The sequence below is a fragment of the Sceloporus undulatus genome, chromosome 6, assembly GCF_019175285.1.
Source record: "Sceloporus undulatus isolate JIND9_A2432 ecotype Alabama chromosome 6, SceUnd_v1.1, whole genome shotgun sequence".
Lineage (NCBI taxonomy): Eukaryota > Metazoa > Chordata > Lepidosauria > Squamata > Phrynosomatidae > Sceloporus > Sceloporus undulatus.
Genome location: NC_056527.1, coordinates 120,789,834 through 120,808,530, shown reverse-complemented (window position 1 = coordinate 120,808,530; position 18,697 = coordinate 120,789,834). Strand labels below are relative to the sequence as shown.

The 18,697-nt window shown below is 46.3% G+C and overlaps 2 protein-coding genes across 2 annotated transcripts in view; both read right to left on the bottom strand.

Annotated features, from left to right (window-relative positions):
* The window catches only part of ADD2 (adducin 2), a 44,797-nt gene extending 32,903 nt beyond the window's left edge, over nt 1-11,894 (bottom strand). The window contains exon 1 of the mRNA XM_042476781.1: nt 11,784-11,894. The gene's annotated coding sequence lies outside the window, so the exon portion shown is untranslated. The remainder of the gene's footprint in view (nt 1-11,783) is intronic.
* Nucleotides 11,895-14,767: 2,873 nt separating this feature from the next.
* FIGLA (folliculogenesis specific bHLH transcription factor) lies at nt 14,768-18,381 on the bottom strand. Its single transcript, XM_042476714.1, has 3 exons — nt 18,151-18,381; nt 15,739-15,891; nt 14,768-14,998 (listed from the first exon to the last, which is right to left on the bottom strand). Exons 1-3 carry the CDS (start codon nt 18,379-18,381, stop codon nt 14,768-14,770), a joined length of 615 nt encoding a protein of 204 aa, XP_042332648.1.
* Between the last annotated feature and the right edge of the window lie 316 nt (nt 18,382-18,697).

The window sequence follows — 18,697 nt, the reverse complement described above, 5'->3', positions numbered from 1 at the left end:
GAATAAATCTTGCCAAGAAAACCCCATGATAGATTTGCCTTAGGGTCGCCATAAGTCAGAAACTACTTGAAGGCACACAACACACACACCTTGAAAGGATACCTTCAATACAGTAGGTGTGCTGCCTGGCAGGGGGATTCTGGGAATGACATCCTACATCAGGGTCATGGAGCATCAATGTCCACTTGTGGAATTACTGTATGGTTGTGCTCCTCAGCCCTTGTACTGAAGGGTAAAGTCAATGCACGCCTGAGTGTACAACCACATGCACAACTGAATGTGCATGTCTGTCTGTGTGCATGCACTGTGGCACCACCACATGTGCAACTCTGCTTCCACAAACGTGAACTGAATGCAGACGTTCCGCATCAGACAAAAATGTCTGACTGACTGCCTCCATGGGGGAACCTATGCACAAGACGTCAACAGGCTTTTACCAGTTCCAAAGAAAAGGGAACTGATTTCCAGGCTTTGGCCAAGAGATGACTCACACAAGGAGAGAGAGAGCGAGAGAGAGCAGATGCGCCTCTATTTATTGTGGAAAAGAGGGAAGAAGTGTGAAAACGCTCCTTTTCTGCACAATGGGAGGGAAGAGTGGATAGATAGGAAAACCCTGCTTCTCTGCAGAGCTTTTCAAAGCTCCAGAAGGTTGCATTTCCATGAAGCAACCTAGAAGGTACTTACTTACCAAGAGAAGATTCCTTGGGCACCTCCCTTTTGTTTCGTCTTAATGCCAACAGAAAGCAACAGAAAGGAGAAGCCACCATGAAACAGCAGGAAAACCTTTCTGTGATTTGCTCACAGACGTCGACTCTGTCCTCAACCAATTGCCAGGCATTGATTGCCTCCTTTGGACAGAGTCCTTTGCCGCGGCATCAGGACAGATTTATTCCATGCGTCTCCTGGATGGAAAGATGTGCTGAGGAATGGCTCTGATCCCCTGTGAGAAAGGCGAGGCACTGAAATGCCAAGGCTTCAATTCAAAACACGAGAACATTTAGGGAGAAGGTTAAACTCCATCACTGTGGCATTTCCACCGATGCCATCTCAGCTGAGTCATGCCAGGCTTTATACCCGGCTGGACAAGTCATTCCAGGCGGAACGCAAAGCAGGGGGAAAAGAGAACAAATTATGTTTTTATCTATCAAAACATGACACTTATTGATCCCTTCACCTTTCTGTAAAGTAGCTCAGCATGGCTTTCATGGTGCTACCTCCCAGACACTCCTGTTGTCCTCCCAAGATCCCTGTGAGGTAGGAGCAGCTGAAAGAAAATGGCTGGCCAGGATCACCCAGCAAGGATCATGGCTGAAACTGGAACTCAAGACTTCCCTATCCCCATCTGACACACTTGTCCCTTGATTATAAGTATTGGCATTTGGATTGTGCAAGTCTCAGGGTGCATCTACACACTGTAGGAATAATGCAGTTTGATCCCACTTTAAATGGTGTAGCTCCATCCTATGGAATCATGGGGTTTGTAGTTTTACAAGGCCTTCTGCCTTTTTCTGCCAAAGACTTCTGGTGCCTCACGAAGCTACAAATCCCGGGATTCTGTGGGATGGAGCCCCTCAGCCATTGGAAACCCATTGGGTGACTTTGGGCAAGTCACGCTCTCTCAGCCTCAGGGGAAAGCAAAGGCAAATGCTCTCTGGACAATTTTGCCAAGAAAACCCCATGATAGGGTCACCGTAAGCTGGAAATGACTTGAAGGCACACAACGCACCACCACCACCAGGATTCCTGCCAGATAACAGTGATGGCATTACGAAAACAATTTAAGAGATGGTCTTGCTAAATGAAACCATTTAACAAAAATGGGAGTGGGGCTGGTAGTGTGGAAAGGGAGAAGGCATGCCAGAAGGCATGACATGAGGCCAGACGTAAGGCCAGGCGAAGCGGCAAATAAAGGCTCCCAAAGCTGGACTCTGGCTTAGAGCTGGGAACATGTGGTTCCTCACTGAAGTCAATGCGATTCCTGTGTGTGTGTGTCATTTTAGGAAAGGCACCATTCAGGGCATCCATCTCCGCCTGAGACATCTCGGCCCCACCTTGTCTCCAGCCCTTGGATGCAACAACAGCTTTCTAGGGAGACGGTGGGGCGGGTTGGGCACTTTGTCTCTGAAATATCAGTTACATAAAAGCAAAAGACAAATCGATAGATGTGTGTTCTGATCTAATAAAATAGAGATTAGCAAGGGTTGGGGGGCTGTGCTCCATAGGGCAAAGTGGTGATGAATATGAGCTTCTTGGGGAAGATCTTACGTGAACATCTGCACTGGTCATTTTTCACAGGAAAATATCACCCCATTTTGCAAGACTCAGCTTGCAACATGTCCTCCCCCCAAACACTGTCCTGGTTTTGGGTTCTAACGTTGCATTAAGTGGTTGAAAGAGCCGTATTAATCCACTTAGCTGTTAAGGTTGATTCATGCAGAGAGAATGAGGGCCTCCCATCTCTGAAGATTAAGAGGGAACGGGAGGCTGGTCTCCGCAAGGAATATTATTTAGATGCCAGAAAAGAGAAGTCGTGAACAAGCAGATTTGCCATGCCAGAGAACAAGACACTCGGTTTTGAGAATGTCAGAGGCCACAGCGAGTGACGGAGGAGCCTTGTTTGGGAGACATATCTTGATACCTTGGCTTTCTCTGCCTTGATGAGTCACCTTTCAGAAACCTTTCCTTCTCTTGCAAAGTCAAGGCAGCTATTTGGCGCATCCGTTTCCTTTTCAAACACACTACTTAGCCACCCAATTGATAGGGGTCAAACTATTGGTGATGTATGTACCTTTGAGATTATGTATGATGTGTACAATAGGATATGAAGATGTGGCTAGATAGGATCAAGATTCTGAAAAGTCCAGCATTCTCTTCCCATGGCGGCCAATGGAGCACCTATGGAAAGCCCCAAAACATGGGTGACACAGCATGCTCCATCTCACATTCCCCACCAACTGATATAAAGTGGCATCTTTATGTGTTCATATACCATACAGCACATGGAAAGAACAACCACAAAGCTGCATATGCCTTTCGGGAATCACAAGTCTGCCTTCTTGACCAGAAATCTCAACATTTTAACTGGAAACACCTCAGACTCCCTGATTTGTGTCTGGAACTGAGGCGCCTCCTCTTTCAAGGACTTTGGATGAAAGGGAAATTTTCTGGATCCACAGACTTAAGACCTTAACACCGCATGGTCTCAGCCCTGAGGATAATACTTAACACCATCAAACCACTGAAGGATTTTAACAACAGAGCGCACAAAGCGGCCACCTTGGAGGCATCTCTCTTTTGCTTGGTGTAAGCAAAGAATCATAATCATAAAAGCATAGAGTTAGAAGGCAGAAGCTAAAACGTTTTGTTGATACAGTGATGAAGTTCCGTTTGTTAATCCCTGTAATAAATACATTTGTTGTTGTTGTTTGCCTTCAAGTCATTCCCAACTTATGGCAACCCTAAGGGTTTTATTCTGTTGTAAAGCAGCATATACATCAATGTTGCTATATAAATAATAATAACCACCACCACAACCTATCATGGGGTTTTCTTGGCAAAATTTGTTCAGAGGAAGTTTGCTTTGACTTTCCACTGAGGCTAAGAGAGTGTGACTTGCCCAAGGTCACCCAATGGGTTTCCATGGCTGAGCAAGGATTCGAACCCTGGTCTCCAGAGTCTTAGTGTAATGCTCAGACCACTATACCATGCTGGCTCTCTAATAAATACATACAGATACAATTTTTGCTTTTTTGGAAACACAGAAAACACACCTGATACAAAAATGTGTTGCATTTTTGCCACCGAAGCTCTTTGTTAAACTAGATCAGTCAGTCCTCCAAAGTGCCACACCAGACTTTGCTGTTCAGTTCAACCCGGGATATTAATACATTGGCATGCCTCTAAGGGAAAGCTTTTGCAGCGGACCTCCTGAAGTGGAAAGCAAATCTTGGTGGTGGGGGGGGAGGATAATGGATGTTTTTGCCTGGAGTTAGGGAGCCATGCTGGGAAATGGGGGCCAAAGCACATCCGCTGTGAAATATTGAGAACGGCACTCGCATGCAGCTCTCCCGGGTTGGCTTTGGCTTGCGGGGGGAATTCCTGTAGGGAGGTTTAGTGCCCACGACAGCCACCAGTTTTATCTGAAACCCAGAACAATGGAGCACCCTTCCTGGGCAGCAAAATGGATTTTCCATGTAGTTGCACTACCATTCATGGGGCTTTTTAAAATCTGGTCTCAGGGCATGGATGCACTGCAGCCTTAATGCACAATATCTGCTGTGGTCAGACCACTCAGCAATGATGATGGTCCCTTGCTAGAAAAGCAGCTTCTTCCAGGACTCTTGTTTTGTCTCCCTGGCAGCATCTGAGGGGTGCCATGCCAATGGGGCAGAGAAGCTACTCTGGGTTTTAACTGAATCACAGAATCATAGAGTGGAAGAGACCCCAAGAAGGGCCGTCCAGTCCAACCCCACTCTTCCATGCAGGAACTCTCAATCAAAGCATCCCCATTGACAGATGGCCATCCAGACTCTGTTTAAAGACAGCTTCCAAGGAAGGAGAATCCAAGGAGGAGCCCTCCAAGAAATCTAACCCCTTAAATAGGGTTCAGCATTTCTGACAGCTCCTTTAAAGTTCAAACTAGAACTCAGAGGAGCCGCCAATAAACGAATAGCCACTGAAAAGCAATGCAAAACAACCCCTAACATAACAAGTTACTGTATCAAAATCACCCTCCTTTCCCATTGATGTGGCAGCCACCGTTACTCTTCTCATTCAAATTCTCTTTTTGAAAGACATCCTTGACAGACAGACCCATTTCTGATCTGATTTGTTTCAAAGAAATCAATTTTAGTCAGGGTTTTTTAAAGCATCTTTGTGCCGTTTGAGACATAAAATCAAATGGATAACAGAGTCAAGAGGTAGATCTAACAGCAGACACCCATGAAGATGCTTTCCTGCCTCACAGAGACATAGAATAATAGAGTCTTAGAGTTGGAAAGGCGGAGTAATCCAGCTCCGTTTTGCCATGCCAGAATACAAAGCTAAAGCACTCCTGAAAGATGACTATCCAACCTCCGTTTGAAGATCTCCAAAGAAGGAGACTCCATCACTCTCAGAGGCAGTCTTTTCTATTGTTGAACAGATCTTTACAAGCAAGAAGATCTTCCTAATATTTGGGGGGAATCTCTTTTTGTGTCACTTGAACCCACTGATTTGTGGCCTAGTCTCTGGAGCGGCAGAAAGCAAGCCGAGTCCATCTTCTAAATGGCGTTCCCTTCAGAAGTCTAAAGATGGCTCCCATGCGCCTTCCCAGACTTCTCCAAGCTAAACAGACTCAGCTCCTTGAGTCGTTGCTCTTAATGTTCCTCCTCCGTAAATCCAAAGGAACCTCAGAGCCAAGACCATGGCGTCATTATGGCAGAAATGGAGAGCGAGGTGACATTGTCTCTGTATTGGGTTTCTGCAGAACGTCAGCAAGAACTGGGCCCTTCTTATTCCCCTGTTCCTATTTTCTCTGGGCCCAAAGGACAGGTTGGGAGTGGAAGAGAAGACAGACCTGAACCTTCTTGCTTCAAAGCACCTTCTGCAAAATGGTGCAAAGAGACAGAATCAGGCTGCGCAGGGAAGCTAATAAGAAGCTGGTTTTTTACAACCACCACTGAGTTCTCCATGTTTTGGGAGCAAATGTAAACCTTTCCCCCCTTATTTTGCTGTCAGTGGGAGACCTGACTTATGTAGCTTACCTTTAGCAAACAAACCTCTTCCAAAATGCCAATGTTTGCATGCTACATAAATGCCTGGGAATAGGTATTTATTTATAGCATCAGCACCTTGAATAACCCCTTGGAAGTCCAGGCTACAACCCAAAGTGAATGTGGGAGCCTCCAGCTGCCGCTGCAGTCACAGACCCGATAGAAAAGGCAACCACACCTTAAAAAGCAGTGCCAAGAACAGAGAGAGGACTCTTCTGGAAACGTGCTTGTTGCATCCTCTCGCATCCGGTCAAATTTAAAAGGGAACATAACCATGGAAACAGAGAAGTCGCTTTTCTAAGCTACATAGGGGGATCAGAACACAAAACCCGCAAGAGCCAAGAGATGTTTTTGCAGCTTAGGGAGAGCTCCTCCTCCTCAAGTTTAAGAAGATGATTTATTCAGGGAGAACTGACAAGGCGATAGAGATAAAAGGAAGAAACTGTCTAACCAGCCACCTATGAATACAAGATGAGAAATGGAACTGACTGGGGCTGGGGAAGGAAGGAAGGAAGGAATATTCCCAGCCGTTCCAAGAGCATTGCTAGGTTACCTAGAGAAGAGCTAGATGCTAAGAGTTAGTGGCTTCCATTCTGCCTCCATTCTAGGTTTGATTCTGAATTTTCCAAGATGCTCAGTCCTATCTCAAAAGCAGGTGGCTCATTTACACTTCGTACTAAAACCCAGAATGGATGTACCAGCTCCACAGACAGGCTAGCCCTTTCTCAGATTCTGCTGGTCACAACATGACTAGCAATGGGGCCCTTCCATACTAGAGAGATATAGCACTACAATTCCAGTTTAATGCCCTTGCCCGCATTGCATGGAGTCTTGGGATTTGGAGTCTGGAGAGGTGCAACTAGAGCCCTCTGGCTGGGAATACTCAATATTCCTCCCTAATTGGCATCTCCATAGGATGGAGCCATGGGCGCTAAAGTGGAATTGTAGTGCTACAACTGTGTCATGTGAAAGGGCACCAGGACTCATCCTTCCCCTAGACTTTCTTCTGCCACAAACTTGTGGCCTCGGTGCTAGAAAGTATGTTTTCTCCTCGGTTGTTCTTCATTTGATTTATATCCCTCCCTTCCTCAGAAATACTCCGGGCAGTAAATCAGAAAGCCACCCGGTCAAAGCCCCAAATGTCTGCAATCAGAAATGTAAAATCATGGGCAATTCAAATCTAAAGCCACAGGTGCCTTAAATCATAAGTTGCAAATCTCTGCTAAAATGCAACAGTCAAGATGCAGGGGTGCCCTTTGCTCTGGAGGAAGCAACCCAGGAGAGGGCCTTCTTGGTGGCTGCTCCAGGTGTTGGGGGCCCTTCCTAAGGAGGCTGGGCTGGCTCCCTTTTGCTCTCTTTCCTCCGGCGACTGAAAGCTTCTCTATTTCCACAGCTTTTTTGGAACCGACTGCAAGTGCTTTTGATAGCATGCTCTTCAGACATTTTAATAGATGTTTATCAAAGGTTGTAATTGTACAGAAAGTTTAATTAAATTGTAACAATAACCTTCTGCCCTTTTTCAGTTTATGTCTTTGTATGTGCTTTAATCTGCATTTGCTTTAATTTGTGCAAGCTGCCTTGAGTCCTAGCAGGCCCCAATGCTCCCTTTTCCACAAAAGTCTGAGAATCACAGTGTTGGAAGGAATCCCAAGAGTCACCTGTTTGAACCATCTCATACCCCCCAACATTTCACATACAAAGCCTGGGATATATGTGGGCAAGTAGCGCCAGAGTGAGGTCAAGATGGCAAAAGTTATTACTGTGGAAGACCAGAGAAGCTAGGAGAGTCTGCAGCAGTTTGTTTTTGCCTGAGATTGCTGGGAAGGATGCCTCCTCTTTCCCTTCTCCTCCTCTTTGGGTTAATTGAGTGCAAAGCACTTTCCCCATTTGGAACTCAGTTTGCAGCAACTGAAATAAGATGAGGATAAAGAGGAAAAGTGAGGAGAGAATCTACAACAAAAACATCCCTGAAAGACAGCCATCCAACCTCCGCTGGAGGTTAAGGACCTGCTTTTAGCCTCCGAGGAAGGAGAGAGTTTAGAATCATACATTTACAGCACTATAGAAATAAATAAATAAATAAATAAATAAATAATAGAGCCATAGAGTTGGAAGGGACCCCAAAGGTCTTCCAGTCCAAACCCATGTTGCCATGCAGGAAGACCCAATCAAAGCAGCTCTTACCATCCGGAGGTTTTTCCTAATATTTAGGTGGAATCCTTTTTCCTGTCATTTGCACTTTACTACCTTCTGAGGCAGTCCACTGTAAAGAGTGAGTTTACTCAAAAGCAAATGAACACAGAATCGTCGCCAGATGGCCATCGGTTGGGAGTGCTTTGGTTTTGTATTCTTGCAAGGCAGAATGGGTTGAGACTAGGTGGCCCTTGGGGGTCTCTTCTAGCCCTATGATCCTGTGATTCCTTTGCGTTCTCTTGCTTCTTTGGTCATCCCTGAAAAGGTTACAGTGGCTGGATTCTTTAGCAGCACATGCCTTTAACAGTAAAGTTCCACTGAACCTGAGCCAATGTGGAGCAGTGGCTTGAAAGTTGTACTACAATTCTGGAGACCAGGGTTCAATTCCCAGCTTGGTCATGAAACCCATTGGGAGACCTTAGGCAAGTCACAATCTCTCAGCCTCCATTGAACAACCCTTGCTAAGAAAACTCTAGGATAGGGTCTTCATAAGGCACACAACAGCAATCCACCGGACTTGGTGGTATCATTCTCTCTTTCCTAAACATAAAATGCAAAACCAGAGCAATGACATACCAGCAACAGGCAGGAAAACAAGGGAACTGTTGGAACATATGCTTCTGGCCTATGGGGGAAAAGACAATATCTGATCCATTACATTGTGTTTCTAGCTTCTCAACAGGCAGCCCAACCTTGCCATTGGTTCTTGTTTATTTAAAAGGACGCAGGAGACCTCAGACCTTTAAGGAGTCCACATGTATTGCAGGACACAGTGTCCTACACTGAGTGCTACAGAACACAATGAATGTTCACCAGTGGAAACAAAAACAGCAGACCTATTTATTAGCAGCATTAAAAGTATTTATTAATTGCTTCTCTGCCCAGCAGGGCTGCCAGGCAATCTGCCATTAAGGCACAGCATAACATCAAAACAGAAACAAACGTTTGGGTTCGATTCCCAGCTCGGCCAGGAAACCCGCTTGACTCCGCCATTTGCACTTGCTGTAGCTTCTAAACACCCGTCAAGGGCACCTCCAATGTATTATAGGCTGTATCTGCACTGTAGAAATAATGCAGTTTGACACCACTTTAAGTGCTATAGCTCCAGCCTATCGAATCCTGGGATTTGCAGTTTGACAAGTCTTTAGCGTTCTCTGCCAAAGAGTGCTGGCAAGTCACAAAAGTGACAAATCCTAGGATTCTGTAGGATGAAGCCATAGCAGTCAAAAGTGGTGCCAAACTGTGTTATTTTGCAGTGTAGATGCACCCAGAGTAGTCTAATAAGGAGGTAGAGAGCCTGAGTGTGGCATCATGGCTTGGCTGTTGGACTAATACTCTGGGAGACCAGGGTTCAAATCCCTGCTCAGCCACAGAAGCCCATTTGGTCTCCTTGCGTTGGTCAGACTCTCAGCCTCAAAGGAAGGCCATGGCGAACCTTCCTAAGCCTTAACAAGACAATCCTATTTTTGGAGCCAGTTTGGAGAAGTAGTTGCCGTGTTGGACTAGGACTCAGGTAATGGTAAACCTTCTCAGAATAAATCTTGCCTAGTGAACTCCATGATAGGTTTGCCGCAGGGGCTCCTACTTGAAGAAACAACAACAACAACAACAACAACAACAACAACAACAACATGGCCAAACCCAGCTTTCCAGGGAAGGGGCACAGCTGGCAAACTAGCCAAGCCTAGGCAAAAGGGCCTAAGGGGGGGTGCAAGTTTCAGCCCCCAAACTCTCCAAAATGAGCCATCAAAAATGCCTCCAAATGGGAGTGCGGGTGGCCCAAATGCCACATTTTTGTGTACATTGACATTAAGCAATGCACACCCATTTAAAAGCCAAATAACCACCCTGGATGCTTTCAGAAAACTCAATAGTGCCTGTTTTTCTTTGTCTGCTTTCCCAAAAGAAGGGTGGTCCAGGCAAACTAGGGGAAGGGTGCCACATAAACAAGTACGCAATGCCAGGGATGAAACCCACAAGGCCCACCCTTGAACCCTTTTTGGATTCCAGAGAAATCCTGCATGGCCCCCATTTTTCTGAGAAGAGCAGCATCCTCCCTGTTGCTTTTTGTGGGTTTTTTGGGGCTCTGTGGCCATGTTCTAGAAGAGTTTATTCCTGATGTTTCGCCAGCATTTGTGGCTGGCATCTTCAGAGAATGGCTGGCATCCTCTCTGCCATTTGAGCCCCAGGACAACTGGGGCAACCATAAACATTGCTAACCCAGCAGCAGCAGCAGAGTCAGGTGATGCAATTAACCTCCAGGGAAGGGAAAATGGACTTGTTTTGGAAGGGAAGCTCATGAGGGAGGATGGCATCTATGTGCAGCCTTGCTGGGCGTGTTAGGATTTGCTGAACAACAAGGACTGTGTGACTCATGACACCCCTTTGAAGGGGTTTTTAAAAAAGAGAGGTGAGCCAAAAATGCCAGACCTTGTACACAGAGAGAAGGGAGGGAATGGAGAGGAAGAGGACAAAAGAGAAAGGGATGGAGGCACAGAGCCAAGAGGAGGCCAGAAGCCCAGGTGGAGCCTTTGGGCAAGGAAGAGGCCAAAGGCAAGCATCCTTTCCTCTCTGCACTCTGGAATATTATTATTATTATTATTATTATTATTATATTTATTTATTTGTATCCTGCTCTTTCTCCAGAAATGGGACTCAAGAGCGGCTCACAATATTAAAAAAAAACATTGAAATGTTGTACATTACAATGTAATTAAATCATTACAGTATTAAAATAGATTGCATATTAAAACAATAAAATACAGTTTAGAAAGATAAAACACTATACAGAGTTGGGCAGGGAGAGGATTTTATTTATTTATTTATTTATTTATTATTAAAGGGATTTATATCCCGTCTTTCTCCCAAAATGGGCTTCAAGGTGGTATGAAGGCCTTTGGTTTTAATGTTTGGACATCACAAGGTTTCTTGCGTTCACATTCCTCTGCAAAAGGGAGCTGCGGGGCCACGAAAGCTTGTGCCAAAATAAACCATCTGGCCTTAGAGGTGTGACAAGGCTCCTTTTGCTCTTCTCCTTCCCTGATTCCCAGGCAAACACTGCCTCTGAACACAACAAGGCTGTACATCTTCCATAGAGAGCACACACACACACAGACAGACACACACCTGGCCTGCTCAGGTTTTTGCAACCACTTCCCAATCACCCAGATAATAATAACAACAACAATAAGCAAGCAACTGAGTGTGTTGTTGCCATGGCTGCCTAGGAGACGAAAGGACACCCCCAGAGACCAAAGAGCCCCAGGTCTCCCAAAGGAGGAGCTCAGCAGCCTTGGCTGGGGGCAGAGGGATGCCAAGGCCAAGGCCGATGCCATGCAACGGCCCAGCCAGGGACCAGGGGCAGGATTAGCCCCCACCCTTCCTTGCCAGGTTGCAAAAGACCTGCTCTCTCTCTCTCTCTCTCTCTGTGGCAGCTGGGTGGGGGCCTGGGTTTTCTTCAGCCCTTGCAAGACGCCAAAACCATGGCAGGGAGTGCCAAGCCAGGGGTCCATCTTCTCCTGACACAGCAACAACCCACTGCATCCCCTCCATGCAACAGGGACTATCGTGCCCCCAAGAAGCCGCAAGGAAAGGGATGGTTCCAAAAAAGGGCAGGGAGGGAGGCAGGGAGGGGGCTTTGGTTTTGCTGCAGAAGGGGCTGGTAAGCATCTCCCCCACCCAATTCTTCTTCTCTTGCCCAGGTGTAAATGAAAGGGTGCCCTTCTCCATGCCAGAGGCCCCCTTCCTTCCTAGAGAAGACCCTCGGAAGCCTTGCCTCCTTCCCCTCCTTGGGCCGGGGACGCAGGGGGTATCGAGGCCCTGGAAGGCCACCCTTACCTGCTCAGGGCATCGTCATCATCATCCTCCTCCTCCGCCTCTTCCTCTGCCCAGCATCAGCCTGCCCAGCATCCGCGGCGCCATGCCCGCCTCGCCCCCCCCCCCGGGACCCTCTTGGGCTCAAGCAGACCCCCCCCCAGAGCCTGGTTCTTAGGAGGAAGAGGAGAAGAAGGAAAGACACCGACGACGGAGAGGCTCCTGCTCCTGCTGCGCGCCTTGGAGAGGATGCGGGAAAGGATGCAGGCGAAGATGCAGGAGGAGGAGGAGGAGGATGCTCCAGGCGGACGCTGCATCCAGGACTGCCAAACGAAGAGGGGAGGGAGGGAGAGCGGTGACAAAAGGGGCCACGCCCTCCGACGCCAAGGCGCCCCCTTTGGGCAGAGAAGGGCAAGGGCAATGGCTGGAGAAGGGCACCAGAGAAGGAAGGGTACCCAAAGAGACCTCGCCCAGCATTGCTGCTGCTGCTGCTGCTGCTGTGGGGCATGGAAGGGCATCCCTTTGCTTTTGGGGGGCGAGGGACGCAACCCACCCTTCTCACCAAGGTCCGGTGGATACCAGAGACCCAACACCCGCCTAACTACCCACCTCCTTTTTCCTTTTTTTCCCTTCCTTCCTTCCTCCCTAGGTTTATTTCTGTTTGTTGCCTGCTATATTTTATGATTTAAATCTTAATATGTATGAATATGTGTTACATTTAATTAGTTTTGTAGAATTTACACCACAGGCAGATTTACTTTAGTTTATTCTATTTTTCACTGACCGTATGTATAGCGCTGTGTAAATTAATAGTGCTTTATAAATAAAGCTTAATAATAATAATAATACCCCCCCCCAGCTTTCTTTGGATAAACAGGGTGGTGGTCTTCCAGTGGGCCTTGGAAAGGTCAGGGCCAAAAGACCCAGGGAAGTGACAGGGACCCTCTCTTCTGCTTTGCTCAGCCTCACCTGGAATGACCCTGTGTCTGGTTCTGGGCCCCAGAGTCCCAAAAGGATGCTGAGAAGCCGGGACTGTGTCCAGAGGAGGCCAACCAAAATGGTGAAGGGTCTGGAAACCATAAAGCCCCAGGAGGAGAGACTGAGGGAGTTGCTGGGGATGTTTAGCCTGGAGAAGAGCAGATTAAGAAGGGACATGATATCCCCATTTGGAGGATGTCACACTGAGGATGGAGCAAACTTGTTTTCTGCTGCCTCAGGGAATAGTACCCAAGACAATGGATGCAAGCTATAGGAAAAGAGATTCCAGCTCAACATTAGCAGGAACTTCATAATGCTGATTCCTATCTGACAATGAAACCATCTCTTTCTGCTTTCCATGCATGGTTGTGAAAGCTGGACCAAGAACACAGGAGATAAGAAGACCATCTACTCATTTGAATTGTGGTGCTGGAGGAGAGCTGCCCAGATCCCATGGACTGCCAAAATTACCAGTAAATGGCTTCAGGAGCAAGTCAAGCCTGAACTGTCCCCAAAAGGTAAAATGGCTAAATTGGAGCTGATATGATATGGACTCATCATGAGATGACACAACTCATTGGGAAACATCATCATCATCATCATCATCTGTAAACTGGAAGGCAGTCGGAAAAGAGGGAGATCAAATGGCAGGTGGATTGATTCAATGAAGGGAGCCACAGCTGCCCTGTGTTTCTTCCAACTCTAATGAGTCTGTGATTCTGAGTTTGCAAGACCTGAGAGCAGGATCATCCAGGCCCTGAAGGGCTCTCATTCATAGGGATGCCATAGTTGAAAGCAGACTTGACAGCAAACAAAAGCACATTTATCTCGAGGAGCTATGATGAAGTCCTTTTTTCTTTATTTCTGCAATCCATTTTGTATAGATATTTGAATGTACACATGGAAAACCAGCACACTTAGCATTGCACATTTATTCATTTTTGATTGGCCGATTGACTGATCTGTAAACAGGACAGGTGCAAATGGGGAAAAAAGGAATGTCTCATTCCACAGTCCTTGGTCATGAAGCATCTAGCCTTCATCCAGTTCAAAAGAGGAGCTCTGAAAGACAATTTGGTTACTGGTACCATTGTGTGTGTGTGTGTGTATACACACACACACACACACACACACACACACGGCTGCACATGAACAGAGAGCACAACTGTTGCTACACGGGTTACATGGGCTTGGCTCCATTGCAACAGCCATTGCTCTATTGTGAGGAATCCTGGGAAGTGTAGTTTGGGAGGGATTCAGCATTCTCTGCAGTAGTTCAGGGGAATGAACTAAAGCTCTCCAACAAAGGATACTAAGCATCCCAGCAAACAACAGGTCCCAGGAACGCATGCCATGGAAACTATGGGAACCGTGTAGATGTAGACACAGGCATAGCTTCTAGGTGGCTTTACAGAGCAAAAATAAAAAACATTCTCAAAATAGAGCGTAAAATAACTAAAAACAGGGAAAACTGACATTAGAAGTTTCTTTCTAGCACAGACAACCTACAAGAATGAGCAGCTGGGATTAAGAAGCCGGACTCCAAAGGTGGAAAAGCTGGCTTGTTGGTCTCATGAGATTTCCTAAGGCTACTTCAGCAGTTCTCAATCTGTGCGTCGCAACCCCTTTGGGGGTCAAACAACCCTTTCCCAGGGGTCACCTAAGACCATCGGAAAACCTATTTCTGATGGTCTTAGGAACCGAGACACCACAATTTTATGATTGGGAGTCACCACAACATGAGGAACTGTATTAAAGGGTCATGGCATTAGGAAGGTTGAGAATCCCTGAGCCACTTCTTCAGATGCATCTGGAAAAGTAGGCTCCAGTCTATGAAAGCTCATGCTACCAACTTCTTTTTTCTCAGTTGGTTGCAAAGTTGCTACAAGATCCCTCTGCAGCCTGATTTTCCAGACTAACATGGCTACAGCTTTGAATTAACAGGAGCTCTGAGGCCAGTTTCCTCCTGGCCCATCAGCCATGCAATGAAAGGGAAGGTGCTTTGCGCATGCTGGAGAAACCCTTACCGGTTATCCGTTTTTGTGGAGCTCCACAATCCCCACATACGCCGGCAGGAGCGTTTGCCCCCACGGACACGCAGCGGCGTCCACCACCTGGTTTGTCCAAACCACTTCCATGCCGTTCTCCGTCTTGATGTAGCAGCTGGATCTTTGGGATGGGGCATTGCCCGGCAAGCTTTCCTCCATCGCTCCTGGCACCAAATCGGGCTCAGGAGAAGGGTGAGCTGGTGAATCCTCCACCTAGTAATAAGACAGAAAAGGTACTCAGCAAAATAGCTTTGCTGGCCCTGCTCAGGCCCAACGCTGGACATGGTTTTTCCAAGTCCCTAGGCAACACATGGAGTATTGTCGGCACTTCAGTCAAAGCGAACCTTTCCATAAAGTGTAGAAATGCAGCTGCAGGTGTAAAACACACTGCAGAAATAATCCAATTTGGTACCGCTTGAACTACTCTGACTCAGTGCTATGGGATCCTGGGAATTGTAGTTTATTGTGATGCTAGAGCTCTCTGTCAGAGAAGGCTAAATGTCTCACAAAAGTATACTTCCCAGAATACTCTAGCATTGAGCCTGGGCAGCTAAAGTGGTCTCAACACATTGTTTTGGCACAAGTTGTTGCTAGGATTGCCAGGTCTCAGGGCAAGAAATGTGTGCATGTGTACAGGTTGAATCTCTGTTTTTCAAAATGATTAGGACTAGAAATATTTTGGATTTCAGAATCCCTGTATTTGCAAATTTGTATATAATGAGAGATCCTTTCCAAAGCACCTTGGGTGCAAGAGAAGCAAAAGTTTTCCATCCGCTTACACCATCTTTCACATGAGAAAATGGGAAACCTTGGAGTATATCCCCCAAATTACAATCTCTTTGGGCATTGGCCCAAAGGACTCCTTGCTGGAAGAATGTTTTGCTTCAAATAAATTAATATGATGAAAATGATAAAATTAATAAGCTGAGCTGCAACGCCAGTTCCGTTCGTACCTCAAGCCCTCCGGTTTCTTCCAAAATCAAGCGCAACAGGCGGATGTATTCGGTGGCCGCCTTCAGCATGTCGACCTTACTGGGCTTCCGGTCCTTCGGAATAAGCGGCACGATGGACTTGAGCTTGGAAAAACCACTGTTCAAGTTCCTTATCTGTTTTTGGGGGGAGGAAAAGCAGAAGACATCCACATCTCTGAGAGCTTTCGTCAGAACAGAGGGACATAAGACAGTGGGGCTGCATCTAAACTGGAGAAATAGTCTGGTTTGACACCACTTTAACTGCCATGGCTCAGTGCTATGGACTTCTGGGAATGGTAGCTTGCTGTGGCACCAGAGCTTTGCAATCAGAAATTCTCATAATCCCATAGCATTGAGCCATGGCAGTTAAAGTGGTGTCAAACTAGATTATTTCTGCAGTGCGGATGCAGCCTGCCTTAGGATGAGTCAGAGACCCCTTAGTCTATCCAGTCTAGCTCTATGTCTCCCTACACATATAGTGGTATGATTCCACTTCAGTTGCCATGGCAACTTCCCATGGAATCCTGGGATTTGTAGTTTAGGGTGAGGAACTTTGAATGTTCAACTAGAGAGCTCTTGGGCCTCAAGAGGCTGGAGGAAAAGCCATAACATTAAAAATCTGCAGAGAGCCCAAATCTGGTTTTGCAATTGGTGATACAGAGCAAATGTTCCTGTTTTATTTTAATAAGAAAAATGTTTTCTGGTTAAATAGTGACTAAGGCTGAAGTCAAAAGACTTTTAAAGGTGCTGGAAATGGCTTGATGTGCACACATTTTGTCTTATTGTTTTCTTATTGCATTATTGCATTTCGCTTATTGTTGAGCAGATCTGGAGACAGCAAATGCAAAGACCTGCCAAAGATGGATATTGACGGAGCATCTGCACACATCCCAAACAGTTAATTCTCTTTTAAAATGGTATTCGTCTCTGGTGAGTAGCTCCATCCGTCTCCAGCCAAAGCCTGGTGCAGCTCCTATGGTCCGGCTTAGAAGAGACGGCTGACCAAGTCCTAATATTTAACCAGGACCATGTTTGCCCAAGCTATCTAGAGTCAACATTTAGTCAAGCTGATATTCTGATAAGAGCTTCACTTTAAATGCATTAGAGCTATTTTATTGCTGAATCCAAGGGGATTATTGGCCCAAGGTGACTTTCCAACCTTTGGAGAAAGGCTTCCTTCAACAGGTGGCAACTGGCCACTTGGATCCTGGAAACAGCCGCCATTTCCTCCCATTAAGGAGCCTGGAGCCATAATGGGCAGCAGCACACCGCTTGGGAGGGTTTTAATGGTCTTTTAAATAAGCAATCTTGACATTTATGAGCATTATTTTTAGGAAACCAGTGGGGAATGGTGGCCATTTGCTGGAAATGCTACCGGCAAATCAAGTGCCTCAAATAAATATCTGAAATTCCATTTTAATTTGGATCATTTAATATTAAATGGCCATGTTTAAACTTAAGCAAGTGTTGAAAAACTACTTCTCTATGTCAGTCATCTCATATCCACTAGTATGGCTTGGCATTTAACAATTTTAGTTTGGCTCATAAACCTCCCTTAGCCTTTTAATATAACAAAAGCCAAAACACACATCAGAATGATACCTTTATCAGGTCAATAGAGACAAAATACATTTAGCTTTGAACGTTTATTGGCGTCTTCAAAGCCAATATAGTTACTCCTAAATATATATTTTCTTTACTCTTAAAGCAATTTGATGCCTCCTCAAATGCCATGGCCTCATCCTAGGAAGTCCTGGGAGTTGTAGTTTGTAGAGACATACTTAGAGTTCTCTTCTGGAGAGCATTAGCACGCTCCTCTGAACTACAGTTCCCAAAGTATGTTGACTAAGGCTGTGTCTGCACTGCAGAAATAATGCACTTTGAGACCCCTTTAACTGCCATGGCTCTCTGACAGAGAAGGACAATCATCTCACAAAACTACAAATCCCAGATTTGCTTATCATTACCTGGAGATGATAGAAGACAGATAGATAGAAGGACTGTTAAAGGAAGGATGGATGGATGGATAGATAGATAGATAGATAGATAGATAGATAGATAGATAGATGTATAGTTAGAAGGATGTATGGGTGATAGATGGATAGACAGACGGACAGACAGATGGACGGATAGATACTTGGCATGATGATCTGGGATTAGTTTTAGTTCTATAGCCATTTCATTTATAATATATGTACATTTGAGACCAAGAATCCAGAAGCTCTTTTGCTACAGGAGCTCTAGAAAATTACTTTTTTAATTATAGCTCTGAGCATCTTCCAGAAATGCTGGCACTCAGTCCCCAAGTCACCTGTTTTGGGTGCCAGGCACATGCACTTGCCAAAGGATGCCCACCCTTGGCCTTCGAGGCGAGGCTGCCCCTTCCCCTCTTACCCGCTCCCTCTCCTTGGCGTTGGCGGCCCGCCTCCTGCCCAGGACCTGCTCCCGGTTTTCGGTGGGGAAGTAGTGTCCGGAGGGCTTCTTCTTCATGCGGGTGATGGGGGCCATGAAAGGCAAGGGCCCAAACTGCTCGCTCAGGATCTTGCCCAGGACCTCCGGTGGGGGAGCCAAGGAGAGCAGAGGCGGAGGAGGCTGGGGGTCCACACCGGGGCCTGGCCGGGACATCTTCGCTCCCTGGGTTAAGTGTGCAAGTGGACACAACTGGGAAAAACAACACAACTGCAAATGAACAGTTGGGAAACAAGACACATGGAGCGTCTATGAAGCAAAAGGGCAGCATTTATGAGGCCACTTTGGTGACAACAAGAGAAGAACAGGAGAATTAACCCATTTTGGCAGCACAAATTAAGCAAGGCAACAAACACAGGTTTTGCAACTAGTGTAAAAACTGTCACTGAATGAGGAGTGACCTGGGTGCATGAATGAGCCACCATGGAATGGTTGTTTCTGACAGAGAAAAACCTACTGAATGCTGTGTGAA